Genomic DNA, 19,132 nt, shown 5'->3' with positions numbered 1-19,132 from the left:
GGACCTCGGCACCGTGAGGCTGCAGTGCTAACCACTGCTCCACCGTGCTGCCCCTGCTATAAAACGGCACGTGCATTAGATAAGGGGCCTAAGTGGGAAATGGCGGCTGAGGGCAGTTTTGTGCACTGAGCCGCTCCGCTCAACAGAACTCAGTGCAGCGAGAGATCAGGACACCATTTTTAAATAGGGTCCCGATCTTGAAGGACCCAATATGACCCCCGACCAGCCCCAAAGCACTAGGGAACATACCTGGCCCCTCCCTGCTCCCCCCCTTCCAACCTGAGCGCCAGTGCACATAAAATGCCAGCTTGGCACATTGGCAGTACCAACCTGGCACCCTAGCAGTGCCCCAACCAGCTGGTCGTGCCACCCAGGCACCTTGCCCGTGACAGGCTGGTGCCTGGGCAGCACAAGTAGTGCCAGGGTACTATCCTGCCCAAGGCATTGCACCTGGGGCCTCTGATCCCCTGGGAGACTCCCACAAGCGCCGTTCCATCTGGTCCCCGTTTCTGGAGACCAGTGCTGAATGGTGCTCGTCCGAGGTTTCCGAGGCGAAGGAGATCGATCCCACATCTCTGGTAGCTTGGGAATCTGCGCATTAAGACTAGCTGTCTTGCCATCCTATGCTAACTTTATAAAACGTGTTCCTGCCCACAATGGGATTGTGTTAGAACTCGCGAGGTGTGGCGAGCCGGGTAGATCCCAGGAGTGGGATCTTGTCTCTTGGCCACGTTGCAGAGTGGCGAGCTGCTTTTCGGGTGCAGCATGGCATTTGGATCGCGGCCAATTACTCTCATAATTGACCAAACATAAACAGTATTCTATTAGCCAGCTATCTGTCAACGAGTTACTGCTTCTCAAATCTACCAGAACATCCGTCCTGCAAAATCTACAACCCCTTAATCACAGCTTTAGCAGCATACTGGCTATGTGAATCTTCTAGTCCTGTTTAATTTATAACATTACTGCAATAAATATGAAATGTAACCAATTTCTCACATTCATCACACACCAAACATTTGTCCAACAGACTCATTGTTTTCTTTCTCCCGTTTGCAGTCCACATGAGCAAACTGCTGGATGCTGAACATCCTCTTTACCTCCGCCTGCTTGCAGGGCCCAGCTCCGACGTTCTGAGTTTTGTTCTCCGCGAGCAGGAGACTGGGGAAGTGCTGGTAAGTGACCCATTTTTTTTGTCTCATCCAGTCATAATTTATTTTCTTGTAGCTGAAAACAAAGATGAGGACACAGAGGCTGTAAATAAATATAGACCCGTTAAGTGAGTGGGCAACAAGACAGCAACTTTGTTTTTCTCCTAGTGCTGGCTGGGAGCTGCACGCAGATTTTCTGACCAGATATTGCAGCAGAATTTTTTAAAAGCTGCAGGTGTCTCTGACACCATCACGCTGGCGTCACGGGGTCTGGTTACAGCGGAAAGGGCACCCAGATCTGCACAAAATGCACACACCAGTTCAACCCTGCACACTGAGAGGGGATTTTTAAATGTGTGTGGGGGCTGGAACAGAACATGTGGAGGAGATGCACGATAATTATTTTTAATATGTATTACTATTAGTCATTAAAATGTTTTACATCACCAGCAAGGCATGGGGAAAACAACCCCAGTCTATCCAATCTCTCTTCATAGCTAAAACTCTCCAGCCCAAGCCACATCCTGGTAAACCTCTGCACCCTTTCCATGTTATCACATTCCTCTTATAATGTGGATTCCAGAACTGCACACAAGTTGTGGCCTAACCAACAATTTATTCCGTTCCAGCACAACCTTCCTGCTCTTAACCTCTATGCCTTGACTAATAAAGGCAAGTGTACCATATGCCTTCTTTTTAAAAAAAATATATATTTTATTCAAGATTTTTTGGCCAAACATAACAGTACGTAGTGTTTCTTTTAAACAACAAAAAAGCAATATAAATAACAGTGGCCAGTTTTAAACAAATAAATAAATAATATATGAACAGAAACAAAAACCAAACTAAGTGGCAACTGCCTTGTCAAAAATAAATAGTCTCCAAAGATACAATCCAACAGTCCAATATACATTACCTAAAACAAGTGTCTATACATATACAATAACATCCCTGAGAGTCCGTCCGATTCCTCCCCTCCCCGCCCCCCCTCCCCCTGGGTTGCTGCTGTTGTCTTCTTCTTTTCCATTCCCTCTATCTTTCTGTGAGGTAGTCGACGAACGGTTGCCACCGCCTGGTGAACCCTTGAGCCGAACCCCTTAGTACGAACTTAATCCGTTCTAACTTTATAAACCCTGCCATGTCGTTTATCCAGGTCTCCACACCCGGGGGTTTGGCTTCCTTCCACATTAACAATATCCTGCGCCGGGCTACTAGGGACGCAAAGGCCAAAACACCAGCCTCTCTCGCCTCCTGCACTCCCGGCTCTTCTGCAACCCCAAATATAGCCAACCCCCAGCTTGGTTCGACCTGGACCCCCACCACCTTCGAAAGCACCTTTGCCACCCCCACCCAAAACCCCTGTAGTGCCGGGCATGACCAGAACATGTGGGTGTGATTCGCTGGGCTTCTCGAGCATCTCGCACACCTATCCTCTATCCCAAAACATTTACTGAGCCGTGCTCCAGTCATATGCGCCCTGTGTAACACCTTAAATTGTATCAGGCTTAGCCTGGCACACAAGGACGATGAGTTTACCCTACGTAGGGCATCAGCCCACAGCCCCTCCTCAATCTCCTCCCCCAGCTCTTCTTCCCATTTCCCTTTCAGCTCATCCACCATGATCTCCCCCTCGTCCCTCATTTCCCTATATATGTCCGACACCTTACCATCCCCCACCCATGTCTCTGAGATCACTCTATCCTGCACCTCCTGCGTCGGGAGCTGCGGGAATTCCCTCACCTGTTGCCTCGCAAAAGCCCTCAGTTGCATATACCGAAATGCATTCCCTTGGGGCAACCCATATTTTTCCGTCAGCACTCCCAGACTCTCAAACGTCCCATCTACGAACAGATCTCTCAATTGTGCTACCCCTGCTCTTTGCCATGCTCCAAATCCCCCATCCATTCTCCCCGGAACAAACCTATGGTTATTTCTTATTGGGGACCCTATCGCCCTGCACCCTACCTGCCAGTGACAGGGACACCATGTCCCATCTCTTAAAGTCCTCCTCCATCTGTTCCACCAACCGCGTTAAATTAAGCCTATGTAATGTACCCCAATTCTTGGCTATCTGGATCCCCAAGTACCGAAAGTCCCTTGTTACCTTCCTCAACGGTAAATCCTCTATTTCTCTGCTCTGCTCCCCTGGATGCAACACAAACAACTCACTTTTCCCCATGTTCAATTTATACCCTGAAAAATCCCCAAACTCCCCAAGTATCCGCATTATCTCTGGCATCCCCTCCGCCGGGTCCACCACATATAGCAACAAATCATCCGCATACAGAGATACCCGGTGTTCTTCTCCTCCCCTCCACTTCCTGGAACCCCTCAATGCTATGGCCAGGGGCTCAATCGCCAGTGCAAACAATAACGGGGACAGAGGACATCCCTGCCTCGTCCCTCTATGGAGCCGAAAATAATCAGACCCCCGTCCATTCGTGACCACGCTCGCCATCGGGGCCCTATACAGCAACTGTACCCATCTGATATACCCATCTCCAAAGCCAAATCTCCTCAGCACCTCCCACAAATAATCCCACTCCACTCTATCAAATGCTTTCTCGGCATCCATCGCCACTACTATCTCCGCTTCCCCCTCTTGTGGGGGCATCATCATTACCCCTAGCAGCCTCCGTATATTTGTATTCAGCTGTCTCCCCTTCACAAACCCAGTTTGGTCCTCATGAACCACCCCCGGGACACAATCCTCTATCCTCGTTGCCATTACCTTGGCCAGAATCTTAGCGTCCACATTCAGGAGGGAAATAGGCCTATAGGACCCGCAATTCAGCGGGTCTTTTTCCTTCTTTAGGAGGAGCGATATCGTTGCCTCTGACATAGTCGGGGGCAGCTGCCCCCTTTCCCTCGCCTCATTAAAGGTTCTCATCAGTAGCGGGGCCAGCAAGTCCATATATTTCCCATAGAATTCAACTGGGAATCCGTCTGGTCCCGGGGCCTTCCCCGCCTGCATGCTCCCAATCCCTTTCACTACTTCCTCCGTCTCAACCTGTGCTCCCAGTCCTGCCCTCTCCTGCTCCTCCACCTTAGGAAATTCTAGCTGATCCAGAAAGCACATCATTCTCTCCTTCCCATCCGGGGGCTGAGCTTCATATAATCTTTCATAAAATGCCTTGAACACTCCATTCACTCTCTCCGCTCCCCGCTCCATCTCTCCCTCCTCATCTCTCACCCCCCCCATCTCCCTCGCTGCTCCCCTTTTCCTCAGTTGGTGGGCCAGCAACCTGCTCGCCTTCTCCCCACATTCGTACTGTACACCCTGTGCCTTCCTCCATTGTGCCTCTGCATTACCCGTAGTCAACAAGTCAAATTCTACATGTAGCCTTTGCCTTTCCCTGTACAGTCCCTCCTCCGGTGCCTCCGCATATTGTCTGTCCACCCTCAGAAGTTCTTTCAACAACCGCTCCCTTTCCCTACCCTCCTGCTTTCCTTTATGTGCCCTAATAGATATCAGCTCCCCTCTAACCACTGCCTTCAGCGCCTCCCAGACCACTCCCACCTGGACCTCCCCATTATCATTGAGTTCCAAGTACCTTTCAGTACACCCCCTCACCCTTAAACACACTCCCTCATCTGCCAATAATCCCATGTCCATTCTCCAGGGTGGACGCTGTTCTTTTTCCTCCCCTATCTCCAGGTCCACCCAATGTGGAGCGTGATCCGAAATAGCTATAGCCGTGTACTCCGTCCCCGTCACCTTCGGGATCAGTGCCCTTCCCAAAACAAAAAAGTCTATCCGTGAATAAACTTTGTGGACATAGGAGAAAAACGAAAACTCCTTACTCCTAGGACTACTAAATCTCCAGGGGTCTACTCCTCCCATCTGCTCCATAACGTCCTTAAGCACCCTAGCTGCAGCCGGCCTCATTCCGGTCCTGGACCTCGATCTGTCCAGCCCTGGGTCCAGCACCGTATTAAAATCTCCACCCATTACCAAATTCCCCACCTCTAGGTCCGGGATACGTCCTAACATACGCCTCATAAAGTTGGCATCATCCCAGTTCGGGGCATATACGTTCGCTAAGACCACCGCCTCCCCTTGCAATTTGCCACTCACCATCACGTATTTGCCCCCACTATCCGCCACTATGGTCTTTGCCTCAAACATTACCCGCTTCCCCACTAGTATAGCCACCCACCTGTTTTTTGCGTCTAGCCCCGAATGAAACACCTGCCCCACCCATTCTTTGCGTAGTCTGACCTAGTCTATCAGTTTCAGATGCGTCTCCTGCAGCATAACCACATCTGCCTTAAGTTTCTTTACGTGTGCGAGTACCCGTGCCCTCTTTATCGGCCCGTTCAGCCCTCTCACATTCCACGTGATCAGCCGGGTTGGGGGGCCCTTTACCCCCCCCCCCCTTGTCGACTAGCCATCTCCTTTTTCAATCCAGCTCCTCACCCGGTTCCCACGTAGCCGTATCTCCCCCCAACGGCGCCCTCCTGCCCCGACCACCCCACCCCATACCAGCTCCCCCTTCTCCCCAGCAGCAGCAACCCAGTTAACCCCCCCACCCCCCCCCCCCCCCCCCCCCCCGCTAGATCCCTCACTAGCATAATTGCACCCCCCATGTTGCTCCCAGAAGTCAGCAAACTCTGGCCGACCTCGGCTTCCCCCCGTGACCTCGGCTCCCACTGTGCGAGGCCCCCTCCTTCCTGCTTCCCTGTTCCCGCCATGATTACCATAGCGCGGGAACAAAGCCCGCGCTTCCCATTTGGCCCCGCCCCCAATGGCCGGCGACCCCAGCTCCTCATCCTCCCTCCCCCCCTCCCCCACGACCTGGGGAAGAGAGAAAAGTTACAGGGTCGCAGGATTAACAACTTGGGAAATCATCTCTTCCCCCTTTTCCCCCCCTCTTCACCCCACATATTCGCCCCACCACTTTGTCCCAAACGTTCCTTTTCTAGCCCGCTTATTCCAGTTTCTCCTCGACAATAAATGTCCACGCCTCTTCTGCCGTTTCAAAGTAGTGGTGTTTCCCTTGATGTGTGACCCACAGTCTTGCCAGCTGCAGCATTCCAAATTTAACCTTCCTTTTGTGCAGCACCGCCTTGGCCCGATTAAAGCTTGCCCTCCTTCTCGCCACCTCCGCACTCCAATCTTGATATACGCGGATCACCGCGTTCTCCCACCTACTGCTCCGAGTTTTCTTTGCCCATCTGAGGACCATCTCTCTGTCCTTATATCGGAGAAATCGCACCACTATTGCTCGAGGAATTTCTCCAGCCCTCTGTCTTCGCGCCATAACTCGATAGGCACCCTCCACCTCCAACGGGCCCGTCGGGGCCTCCGATCCCATTAACGAGTGCAGCATCGTGCTCACATATGCCCCGACGTCCGCCCCTTCTGCACCTTCGGGAAGACCAAGAATCCTTAAATTCTTCCTCCTCGCATTATTCTCCAGCACCTCCAGCCTTTCCACACACCTTTTGTGTTGTGCCTCGTGCATCTCTGTCTTCACCACCAGGCCCTGTATGTCGTCCTCATTCTCAGCAGCCTTTGCCTTCACGACCCGAAGCTCCTGCTCCTGGGTCTTTTGCTCCTCCTTTAGCCCTTCAATCGCCTGTAATATCGGGGCCAACAGCTCCTTCTTCATCTCCTTTTTAAGTTCTTCCACGGAACGCCGCAGGAACTCTTGTTGGTCAGGGCCCCATATTAAACTGCCTCCTTCCGACGCCATCTTGCTTTGTGCCTGCCTTCCTGGCCGCTGCTCTAGAGGATCCACCGCAATCCGGCCACTTTCCTCTCCTTTTTCCATCCGTGTCTAGGGGGGATTCCCTTCTGGTTTACCGCACAGTGTTTTTAGCCGTTAAAATTGCCGTTGGGGCTCCTATTAAGAGCCCAAAAGTCCTTTCCACCGGGAGCTGCCGAAACGTGCGACTTAGCTGGTCATCGCCGCACCCGGAACCCCCACCATATGCCTTCTTAACCACTTTATCCACCTGCTCTGCTGCCTTAAGGGACCAGCGTACATGCACACCAAAATCCCTCTGATTCTCGGAGCTTCCCAGGGTCCTGCCGTTCACCATGTATTCCCTTGCCTTATTTGTCCTGCCCAAGTGCATCATCTCACACTTGTCAGGACTGAATTCCATGATCATCAGTCCACCTGACCAGCCTGTTGATAACCTCCTTTAATCTAAGACTATCCTACTTGTTATTTACCACCCCACCAATGTTTGTATCATCCACGAACTTACTGATCAACTCTCCAACATTCAGGTCTAAATATTTTTTTAAATTTAGAGCACCCAACTCTTTTTTTTCCAATTAAGGAGCAATTTAGCGTGGCCACTCCACCTACCCTGCACATCTTTGGGATGTGGGGATGAGACCCACGCAGACAGAGAATGTGCAAACTCCACACGGACAGCGACCCAGGGCCGGGATTGAACCTGGGTCCTTGGCGCCATGAGGCAGCAGTGCTAACCACTGCACCACCATGCTGCTAGAGTTTGAATAATTAATAACAACCACAAACAGTAAGGGCCCCAACACTGATCCCTGTGGGACCCCACTGGACGTAGGCTTCCAGTCAGACAAACACCCCTCGACTATCACCCTCTGCTTCCTGCCATTCATCCAATGCGGGATCCAATTTGCCAAATTTCGTTGGATCCCTTGGGCTTTTCCTTTGCTGTCTGAACGGCTTCCTCCTGCAGTCCAAAGATGGCCATGCTAAAATTGCCCTTGTCCAGGGATGTGCAGGTTAGGTGGGGTTACGTGGATAGGGCTGTGGACTGGGTGGATGCTCTTTCAGAAGGTCAGTGCAGACTCAATCAGCTGGATGGCCTCCTTCTTCTACTTTGTGGATTCTATGACCTCTATATGTCAAGTGGGCAGAAAAGTGGAGTAGAGACAGATCGGGCTCGAAAGGCCGAATGGTCAATCCTGCTCCTATTTCTTATGTTCTCAAATTGGATATTCAAAAATGCACGGAAGGAAGATGAGAAGGTAATTGTTTCCAGTGTACATTGTTTCCATTGACATGCGATTGTAGCCCAAATAATAATCAACCTACCTTTTTGACAAGAAAGTCACTGATGGGTGATGCTGTTTGGCCCACCCTGCCCCTTTCCCCAGGGGTTTAGTTTTCTGGGGTAGTTGCCAACAATGCTGCCAAAGATTTGTTTAATTCATTAAATCTGCCTAGCTCCTCCACATCAATCTTGAAGCCTGGATCACCTCTTGTTTGTGAGTAGTGCCTAAAGGTGCTTCTCAATCTGCTGTATGTTTGTGATTTTATTTCCGAATTTGAGTTCTCTTTTGTCTTTGGCTTTTTGCATTGTTATATTACATTGTACCTTTAACCAAGCTGCTTTTTCTTCAGTGGGAAGCCTTCAGTCTGCCGGAGCTGCAGAACTTCTTGCGTATATTAACAAAAGAAGAAGATGATCATTTTCAGCACTTGAAGAGGCGCTATGGAGACTACAGAACCAAGCTTGAAGAGGCCTTGAGGGCAACTGGGAAACCCGGTTAACCTGCTGCAAGGAAATCGCAAAGGAGGCACGCTCATAATGAGGAGGGCATGCTTCAACCAGGGACTACGTGCAAGTATAACCAACAGGAGTGACCTTCAAATCTGAAGTCTTCGAGGATAAGAACTTGCGTGCAGCTAAAAACATTGGACCCATTGACCAGGAACCAGGCCTTCTCTTTCTTTGTTTGCACAATCAAGATGTTTACCAGACAATCAGAAGATTATTTATAAATTGACTGATTGCCTCTAGCTGATTGGAAGGCTCTGTAAGAAGTGGGGTAATATGTAATCCTTGCGTGTACTCGGGGTATAACGCATTTACAATGGTGCCTTTAACATGTCACTGCATACAGGACAAAAATATCATAACGTCCTGGTCTGTGGCTCCATTGTCCTTCTCGTGTTGATACCAAATAGGCACATGGTGACAAAAGTTCAGCCTGAAAACTCTCCAATGTCCCTTTCAAACTGCTTACCTTTCTGGGCAATGTGAAGGATAACCTTTTGTGATCTCTTGAATAGAGAAAACATACAGGTGGAATTATTTTTTCTTTTTGCTGCAATACTTAATTCAAACTTAATGTATAAATGCCTGTTGAAATATTGCAATGGATTTTCAATTAAAAAGCTTTTAGACAGGATGGAAGCCGATTGAAAGAATTGGAATGATCAAAAAATTGAGTAGGACAAGGGGGTCAGTGAGTGTATGTAGGAGAGGGAGTAAGGGAAGTAGTGATGGTGAGCTATTAAAGATTGTGTAGGGGATAAATGAAATGTTCTGAAGGAAAATTTGTGCTGTGCAGAAGAGCGAGGAGCTCGAGTTGGACAGAGATGGAAATATTATGTAAACGGGTTGAACCACAAGAGAGAACAAGGTTAGATTTAAAGAAAGTAGCTTGATTTAAGCAGCTTAGTGATGGATCTTGAAATACTTTATTCATATGTGAGTCTTAACAGATTTTTGCTTTGGGAATCCTGAGATGCATTGCTTACATCTGAGCAGTGTCTGCAAGGTGTCAACTACACACATCCTTGGCACATAAATTGGCTGATACCATTATTATTCAAGTCTAGCAGCAGAAACAACAATGGGGCACTTGTAGTGGGCACTCGAGGTCTCCTTCACAGTGACCCCCTGTGCAGTTGCCATTTTCACCCTAGCATTCTTGGCTTAGCATATCCCTGGACAGGGAACCCAATCAGTGCAGGACCAAGTGAGTGGAAGTGTGTGCTTTGGTTAGAGGTGCACTGACACTTGGGAATAATTGACAGTTGAGCCCAGCATAACTGATCATAAACAAAAGAAGTGTTTATATAGCGCCTTTCGATGTAGGAAAGCACCCAAAGGCACCAATAAAGGAGTATTTTCGGAACTGAAATTGAGCTAAAGGAGGAGACGTAGGACAGGTGAGAAGTTTTATGTAGGCCAGAGAGAGAGTTCGAGAAGGAGCGGTTTGGGGAGGGAATTGCAGAGCTTGGGGCCTAGTTGGCTAAGCGAATGGCCACTATTGGCACGAGACAGAGAATAGACTAGGGGATGGAATTGGAGGAATGTGGATTTCTGGGAGGTTTGGGACGCAAGAAGAGATTATGGAGATGAGCATTATATTGGCCCGATTTTAAAAGCAATTGGTCGAAAATTAGGAATTTAGTCGTTTCAATCTTCCTGTGTGGATGTTTTGAAGTACAAAAGCTGCCGGAATAATGTGCCATTTGGCTGACCTCACGAGCTATCAGAATGTCTGCATGAGACCCTTGAGACGTGGTTCACTGTTCCGGTAATGAACTGCAAGCGGTTTCTTTTGAATTATCGTGTGATTCTATTACATCAGGTTACTCTGCTTAGGGGATGGTTACCATCCTGTCACCCCTTATGCTTCAGCACCTTTTAGCACCAAAGTCCTGAGCAGTAAGTTCACAATAGCCACTCAAACTGGTGGCACAAGAAAATAAAACATATTTTGCTAAGTGATGAGTCTATAAACAGACCCCCAGACGCAATGCAAGGAAAATCATGGAGCCAAAGTTATCTTTTTACTCATTTACCCAATCCCATGCCTCAAATTACTCCCATACTGTATATAATGCAACAGTGCTCTCTAATTTGTATTTGAATGAATGGATACTAACTCCTTTCACAGTCTCCCGAATGAACTGCTCATGGTTAACAGTGCACCAGTGCTGGCAGTGAATTGAGTCTGTATATTAACTTGGCATTCCACTTCACAAACACTCCCAGACTATTGCTCAGAAGCAAATTATCATCAATGTATTAAAATGTTTGCATTAAATTCGGACAATAGATGTCGCTCATGGACTACAGTGTTGTTCAGATTAATTCTAATTGGGAGCAGGTTGGTGAAAGTACCAGTGCAACAATCCAGAAAATGAAAAGACTGCAAACAAAGTATGCAAAGCCATGAGGGCTGTTTGATTGTTCGTTGTTTCTTCACTTCTTCCTATACTGCACAAAGCAGTTATGATCTAAGTGAGGCTGTGCCGTGCCTGTGAATGGTGGATTGTGATGCGCAGTAAGGGAAATAGGTGAGCGTACTTTTAATTCTAAACCAAAGATCCCTGTGAAGCGTTACTATGTTTCCAGTAATGATTTCACTCTATGAGGAAGTGTGTGTATTCCTGCTCTCTTTTTTTGCCATATAGTGTTGCCAGCCAAGGGGAGGGGCATGTGTGCAATAGAGGCTGATGCAACGTATGATTGTTGAAATTACTGGAAGGTGAATCTTCCAGGACAGCTGGTTCCCAAAACCAAACAAAAAGTTGTAAACTGCGTAATTAGGAAATTACGAGCAGGAGGTTCAGCCCCTCAAGCCCGCTCTGCATTCAATTACGTTCTAACTCCCGGCTCCCTAACCTTCAATAGCCTTGTCTGTGCGCCTCCTAAACTAGGTGCAGCTGCAGGTACTGCCATAGTCCATTCTGCTGTTCAGTCTCTGCGGGAGGGTTAAAACTTTGCGATTTACATTCAGATCCAATTTTAGTTCCGAGTGTGGATAATCATGAGAGTTACTGGCACCAATGCGGTTCAATCATCCGGTGAAATGCGGTTAAATACTCCGCGCCCGTTCACCACAGGCTGTCCAGTGCAATCTCCCCGTCACCTTGCAGATGCAATGACATTGAGTTTAAAACCGAGATGCAAACCAGGTGGACCATCAGGCCTATGCTGGAGACTATGCTCCACATGGCCTCCTTCAATCTTCTTCGTCTAACTTCAACAACATATCCTCTTATTCTATTCTCCCTCATGTGGTTTTCTAACTTCTCCTTAAAGCTATGCTATTCATCTCAACTACTCCCTGTGGTGGTGTCCAACTCTCTGTATAAAACAATTTCTCCTTAATTCCTTATTGCTGACCTATAGTTTTGACACCCTCCCAAACCTGAAAACCTCTTCTTCTACCTCTACCCCATTGAAGCCTTTAAAAATCTGAAAAATTTCCTATAAAGTCGCGCCTCAATCATCTCTCCAGAAAACTGTTCAAGCTTTCTGTATAGTTATAGCCTCTCAGTTCAGTTATCATCCTTGTGAACCTTTTTTTGCACCTTCTGCCTTGGTATTTTAATATGTGGCGTCCAAAACCGCGGACACTATTCAAAGCCGACTCAATTTGAGTTAGTTCCAGCTTGTGGTCTGAGCAGGGAGTTGCCAGGATCATCATGTATCTGTATTTTTACAGCTGTTGGACAGACTCTGGTGTGTAAATGTGCAGCAATGTTACTGCCCCTGGTCGCCCAGCCTAGCAAACAACACAAAATGGGCCCTTGTATTATGTCACAAGTTAGTGCTTGGTTAAAATTTGGTGCCAACAGATTTTAACCATGTTCATTGAAACAGGCTACTCAATTCTTTAATCCAAGACAGAGGTGGAAGGGGATCCATTCTCTCAGTGTAACAAAATCACACATGCCTTTTTGAATGAGGTTTCCAATTTCACTCCACCCAAGTCTGAGCAAATTTCCTGTGATCATGATTCAGTGCATTACAATAACTCTTCAAAATTACTTCATTGGCTGTAAAGCACTTTGGGATATTCCAGGGAGGGGGGGAGCTGTTGGACCATCTGTGCCCACACTGCTGATCAATTGATATTTAATGTGTTACTACTGTATTAATCTTCTGGAACCATTTCCAATGAATAGAATTGTATAATGAGTTATTTGGGCTGTGACGATGATTATTTGCCCTTTAGTGGGATGTATGTTTCGCGGGATGTGTGATTCGCGAACACAGTTACAGATGAGTCCGTGCAAGAACTAAAGCATTGAAGACTTCTCCAAACCCCGTTGAGTGGGGTGTGTGAGGTAAGGGTGAGGGGGGCGGGGGGGCGGTTAAGCAGTTTCTGGACATTGCTGGTGAGGCCACCTTTACTGCCCACCCCTCCTGGTTGCCCAGCTTTGACAAAGGTGGCTGTGGCCGCCTCTTTGAACTGTTGCAGGCTGTGTGCTGATAATAGCTGGGCTAGACATGTCAACACACTGACGGTAAACCAGTGTCAGGAGGCTTTGTTGGCTCTCATTGTGGAGACTTCAGCCTGCGGGGAAGTATATACCAGTGTCTTTCGAAACTTGTATTTGGTGTTACCCCTCTCCAATGCAAACTGTCTGGAATTGAATTCTTGAAAGGTTAGCCTTGGGCAGTGATTTAAAAAGGCCCTCTAGTGGATCTTTTTCTTCATCCAGGTCGCAACCTCTGTTTTGAAACTGAATTTCTTTCTCCCCCTTCAGAAAACTTGAGGGGTGAAAGTTCATGCAGTCAACCAATCCCATTCCGGATTGGCGATCTGCAGCAAGCTACATTTCGAACTGCAAAGCCATCATATCATTAGCCAGGTGGGCTAAAAACTACTGAGTCTGGAGTGGCAAGGGGGCACAGTAATTATCATTTTTGCACCAACTAATACCAAAGTCGAGACTAGGGCACTTTAGCACATCAGGGATCTGCTTGTAGAGTCTTGTTAACCCAGACAAACCCATCAAAACTTGACATTTTAATTTAGCCATACACTTTCACTGTTTCTCACCATGTTGTATTTAAAAAGAAAAAGCTGTACCAAAGTTTCTTCCTGTGCTCATTGTGTGCTGCAACAACGGTTTTCCGAGCTGGACACTGTACAAAAAGTCTTATATTTTTTACAGGACCTCTGTATCCTTGCTGTGAACTGTGAGAGCAGGACAGCAGGGTTGCTTTTGTGTTCTTTTACTGTGAATGTTTTTTTACCCTTACTTGAATGAGTTGCAAAGCACTGTAAAGCGAAAAGATATTCAACAACTGTGGGGCACACCTAGGTGTGTGACGCACTACCCAATTGGCCGTTTTGTTAAAGGGGGAGGGGGTGGGGGCATGTAGTAATGGATTTTTAATTTGGCATTTGTACTTCTTGCGACTCACAGCACCAGTGAACGCAGTGGATACGACGCTCCTCCTACTGTAATCATGATCGATGTGCTGCTGATGCTTTATGTCAAAGACCCAAAGGGCATCGCATAATCGTGAACGAAAATGCAAATCACTGATTTTGTGTCAAAATACGTAAGGGTACAAAAACGGACATGAACTTTTAATCGTGGATGTGCATTTGGACAAACACAAACTCTAGACAGTGTATCGGACTGAAAGATTTTGTTATTGTATTTATACTGATGCGAGTGCAAATTTATTTTTTTAGGGAGGAATTGTTCTGTTTCCATTTAAGATATTGAATTTCAAAAATTACCTTGTAAACTGTCATTGCATATTTTAATAAAGATGTGATTGACAGACTGCCGGTGCAGGTCTACCATTTATAGATCTATTTCCTAGACCATTCGACCGCACCTGTTAAATACGGATGGTTTATAATCGCCAGCATTTCCTTAAAGTTCTTTCTTGGGAAAGAAACAGTTGTGTATTTGGTCAGAGACATTTAGAATTCAAACAGCTCAAGCTGTTAAACATGACTCCTTGGTTACCCCTTCCTGGCCAACTCCCTCTGCTGGTACATGTATGTATGGCAGTCTCAACGTCCCATTGTGAGTTTTAACCCTTTCCTCTCAGTAAGGCAGGCAATGGGATAAGAGAGGGTTAATCATCAGTACCCTGCATTCACATTTGTAGCCTGCTCCTAACCAAGTTGGGTCAGAGATCGGATTACAGCCACCTCTCTGAACTGTACTCCCTTCTGACACAACCATCTTGCTGGGAACGTCTGATCATGGGACTAATTCTTTGCTCCAGGTGTCATGTATTTGCTTACATTTGTGTGCCAGCCATCCTGTTAATAATCTTTATTAGTGTCACAATTAGGCTTACATTAACACTGTAATGAAGTTACCATGTAAAGCCCCTAGTCGCCACATTCCGGTGTCTGTTGGGTACACGGAGGGAGAATTCAGCATGTCCAAATTACCAGCACGTCTTTTGGGACTTGTGAGAGGAAACTGGAGTGCCAGGATAAAAACCCACATAGACACAGGGAAAACGTGCAGACGCCGCACAGACAGTGACCCAAGCCGGGAATCGAACCTGGGACCTGGCCCTGTGAAGCAACTGTGCGATCGTACATTACTGAAAGGTCAACTGGCTTTCATCTTTCAGTAGGGTCACTGGTCAGCAGTTGGGTGGCATAACCCAGGCTGATTTATTCCCCATGCCTCCCATACGCAATTTCCAAGGACACTGGCTCCAACTCTGTACCAATTGAAATTGGTTAACTTGGCGCTGACCTGAATTTAAATTTTTCTTTTTAATGGGATATGGGTGTCACTGGTAAGGCCAGCTTTTGTTACCCGTCCCTAACTGCCCTTGGCTTATTGAGCCATTTGAGAGGGCAGTTCTGAGCCAACCACATTGCTGTGGATCTGGAGTCACATGTGGGCCAGACCAGGTAAGGATGGCAGATTTCCTTCCCTAATGGACATTAATCTATGAGATGAGTTTTTACAAAATTGACTATTTATGGTCACCATTACTGATGGAATTGCAGATTTAAAAAATTTAAGTTCCATCAAGTGCTCTGCTGGGATTTGAACCCAGGTTCCCAAAGCATTAGCCTGGGCCAGTGACATTATCACAACATCACCATTTCCGTAAATATCACCATACATAAGAATGTACAGCAGAGAAACATGCCATTTGGCCCAACAGCTCTATGTTGGTATTTATGCATCACATGGGTTTCCTCCTACCCCACTTCATCTCATCCTTTCAACACACCCTTCTATTCCTTTCTCCCCCATACGGAGCTATTCACCTCAACTACTTATTGTGGTAGTGAGTGTCACATTCCAACTATGTGACCTTGGGTCTGGAATGGATTGGTTCACACCATGAGGTACAGTTAGAGTCATTACAGAACAGATGACTACCATTTGGCCCATTGATTCAATGCCAGCTCTCTGTAAAGCAGCTCAATCAGTCTCATCCCTCCACTCTATCCCCGTGCCTCAAAGTTGCCTACCCAATTTCCTATTGAAGTCATTGGTTTGTTTCCAACAACCTTTAGGGAACAAGTTCTAGCATTCTTCCATCATGCCCGCCGCAAGATTGCCACGGGTGGGAAGTGGACCATGTAAAGGTCCATTAATCTCGGGCGGGATTTTCCAGTCACTGGGTGGGTATGGCTGGAGAATCCCGCCCTAACTTTGTTTTTTAAAAAGAAAAGTTGCACCTCACAAACCTGCCTTTCTTGTCCAATCCTTAAATCCATCTTCCTCAGTCCCTGTACCACCAGCTAATGGGAATAGCTTTTCTTTGTCCACCTTACCTAAACCTGTCATAATCTTGTCCATCAAATCCCCTTTGCTCCAAGGAGAACAAGCCCAGCTTCTTCAACGAAACCTTGTAACTAAAATCACCCATTCCAGGAACCAGTCTGGTAAATCGCCCTTTGCACCCTCTCGAGTACCCTTGTATCTTTCCTGAAATATGGTTCTCTGTTCTGCCTGCACAAAACCACAGGGTATGTAAAACACAGAGGTCACTCTTTGATTTAAAAAAAAAACGCATTTTATTCAAACCTGTATCAAAGTAGGTTATAAACACCCCGGGAAACACCCCAACAATCAACTATACAGTTTGTACAGATTTTTCTCCTTTTTCACCCCCCCCCCCCCCCCCCCCCCCCCATCACCCATCTCCCCCCACCCCCCTGCGACGAACAGCTCCTCAAACACGGTCACAAACATCCTCCACCTTTTCTCAAACTCCCCTGAAGAGCCCCTTAACTCATACTTTATCTTCTCTAGAAGTCATACAGGTCACCCAACCATGCTGCTACCCCCAGTGGCGATGCCGACCGCCACTCCTGCAAAATTCGTCACCGTGCAATCAGAGAGGCGAAGGCCAAGACATCGGCCTTCCTCCTCACCATGAGCTCCGGCTTCTCTGAATCCCCAAATATCGCCACCAAAGGGTCCGGGTCCACTCCCTCCTCCACTATCCTGGCTAAGACCACGAACACTCCCGCCCAGAATCTTCCCAATTTTTCTCGTGCAAAGTCCCTACGGAGCAATTGGCAATGCTGCCGTCACCATAGCCCTCAAACTAGACCACTCACAAGATTCCTCCTGCATCCTAACCCACTCTACTTCTTCCCACCACCAACGCACCTTGTCCACATTCGCCGCCCAATAATAATTAAGCAAGTTTGGCAATGTCAACCCCCCTGCTGCCTCTGCCTCTGTAGCAGGGTCCTCACCACCCTTGGCACCTTCCCCACCCATACAAAGTCAAAAGATGATTGTGTCCACTTTCCGAAAAAAGGCCTTTGGTATAAAGATCGGGAGAGCCTGAAAGATAAACAAGAACCTTGGCAGAATATTCATTTTCACCACTTGGACCCTCCCCGCCAAAGTTAAGTGCAGTGTATCCCACCTCTTAAGATCCTTCCTGGCCTCCTCCAGCAGCTAAGTTCCACTTATGGAGCCCCGTCCATTCCCTCGCTACCTGAATCCCCAAGTACCTAAACCTATCCCTCGTTATCGTAAATGGCATCCCCCCTAAATTAGCCCACTGTGCCAGCTCATTCACTGGGAATACCTCTCTTTTCCCTACATTAAGTATTCCGAGAACCCTCCAAACCTCCCCAACAGGCCCATAATCCTTCCCATACTCTCCAACGGATCCAAAACATACAGAAAGAGGTCATCGGCATAGAGCGACACCTGATGCTCCCTCTGTCCCCTCATTATCCGCTGCCACTCTGCCGACCCCCTGAGAGCCATCGCCAATGGCTCTATGGCCAGCGCCAACAGCAGCGGCGACAGCGGGCACCGCTGCCTCGCACCCATGTGCAAGTCAAAGCTTTGTGAGCTCATATCATTCGTCCTCACCCTCGCTCTTGGCGCCACATACAGCAACCGCACCCATGCCACAAATCTCGGCTCAAACCCAAACCTTCCCAAAACTTCGATCAAATACCGCCACTCCACCCGATCAAATGCTTTCTCCGCGTCCATGGACACCACCACCTCCGGTACCAGAGCTCTCAACGGATTCATCACCACATTCAACAGCCGTCTTATATTACTCGTGAGCTGCCTGCCCTTCACGAAGCCTGTTTGATCTTCTGCAACCACCCCCGGGACACAATCCTCCATCCTGCCCGCCAACAACTTAGCCAATACTTTCACATCCGTGTTCAATAGTGATATGGGTCTATATGATCCACATTCCACTGAATCCTTCCCTTTTTGGGGGATTAGTGTGATTACTGCCTGCTTCATCGTCTCCGGCAACTCCCCCTTCTCCAGTGCTTCATTAAACGCCCCCAACAGATGTGGTGCCAGGTCCGCTGCAAATTCCTTATACAATTCTGCCGGGTACCCATCCGGCCCAGGGGCCTTCCCCAACTTCATACACCTGATACTATCCGGCACCTCCCTCAGCCCCAGGGGCTCCTCCAACGCCTGCCTCTTTGCTTCCTCCACCTGGGGAAATTCCAGCTCGTCCAGAAACCACCCCATGTCCCCCTCCTCTCCTGGGTCTGCCTCATAAAGTCCCTGGTAATACTCTCTAAATGCCTCATTTATCTTCCCTGGCTCTGACAGCACATCCCCAGCCCCAGTCCGTATCTTCAATATTTCCCTGGATGCAGCCTGCCTCTGCAGCTGATACGCCAGCATGCGGCTCACCTTCTCCCCATACTCGTATTGCACCCCTCTTGCCCTATGCAGTTGCCCTACTGCCCTCCCCGTTGTCAGCCTGTCAAATTGCCGCTGCAACGTTTTCCTCCTCGCCAATCCCTCCACAGTGAGCACCCTCGAATATTCCCTGTCCACCTCCACTATCTTATAGAACATAGAACAGCACAGAACAGGCCCTTTGACCCTCGATGTTGTGCCGAGCATTGTCCGAAACCAAGATCAAGCTATCCCACTCCCTGTCATTCTGGTGTGCTCCATGTGCCGATCCAATAACCGCTTGAAAGTTCCTAAAGTGTCCGACTCCACAATCACAGCAGGCAGTCCATTCCACACTCTAAC

General features: G+C 48.0%; 1 protein-coding gene across 3 annotated transcripts in view; it reads left to right on the top strand.

Moving 5' to 3' along the window:
- Window positions 1-14,432, top strand: part of rassf3 (Ras association domain family member 3) — a 289,232-nt gene extending 274,800 nt beyond the window's left edge. For all 3 annotated transcript variants that reach the window (XM_072484991.1, XM_072484993.1, XM_072484992.1), the window contains 2 exons: window positions 1,060-1,175; window positions 8,501-14,432. In XM_072484991.1, the coding sequence (XP_072341092.1) occupies window positions 1,060-1,175; window positions 8,501-8,650 (266 nt within the window). In that variant the 3' untranslated portion in view covers window positions 8,651-14,432. The remainder of the gene's footprint in view (window positions 1-1,059; window positions 1,176-8,500) is intronic.
- The last annotated feature ends 4,700 nt before the right edge of the window (window positions 14,433-19,132 follow it).

Source organism: Scyliorhinus torazame, chromosome 19 (genome assembly GCF_047496885.1).
Source record: "Scyliorhinus torazame isolate Kashiwa2021f chromosome 19, sScyTor2.1, whole genome shotgun sequence".
NCBI lineage: Eukaryota > Metazoa > Chordata > Chondrichthyes > Carcharhiniformes > Scyliorhinidae > Scyliorhinus > Scyliorhinus torazame.
The sequence above is the reverse complement of the archived record's forward strand: the minus strand, read 5'-3'. Positions and strand labels throughout refer to the sequence as shown.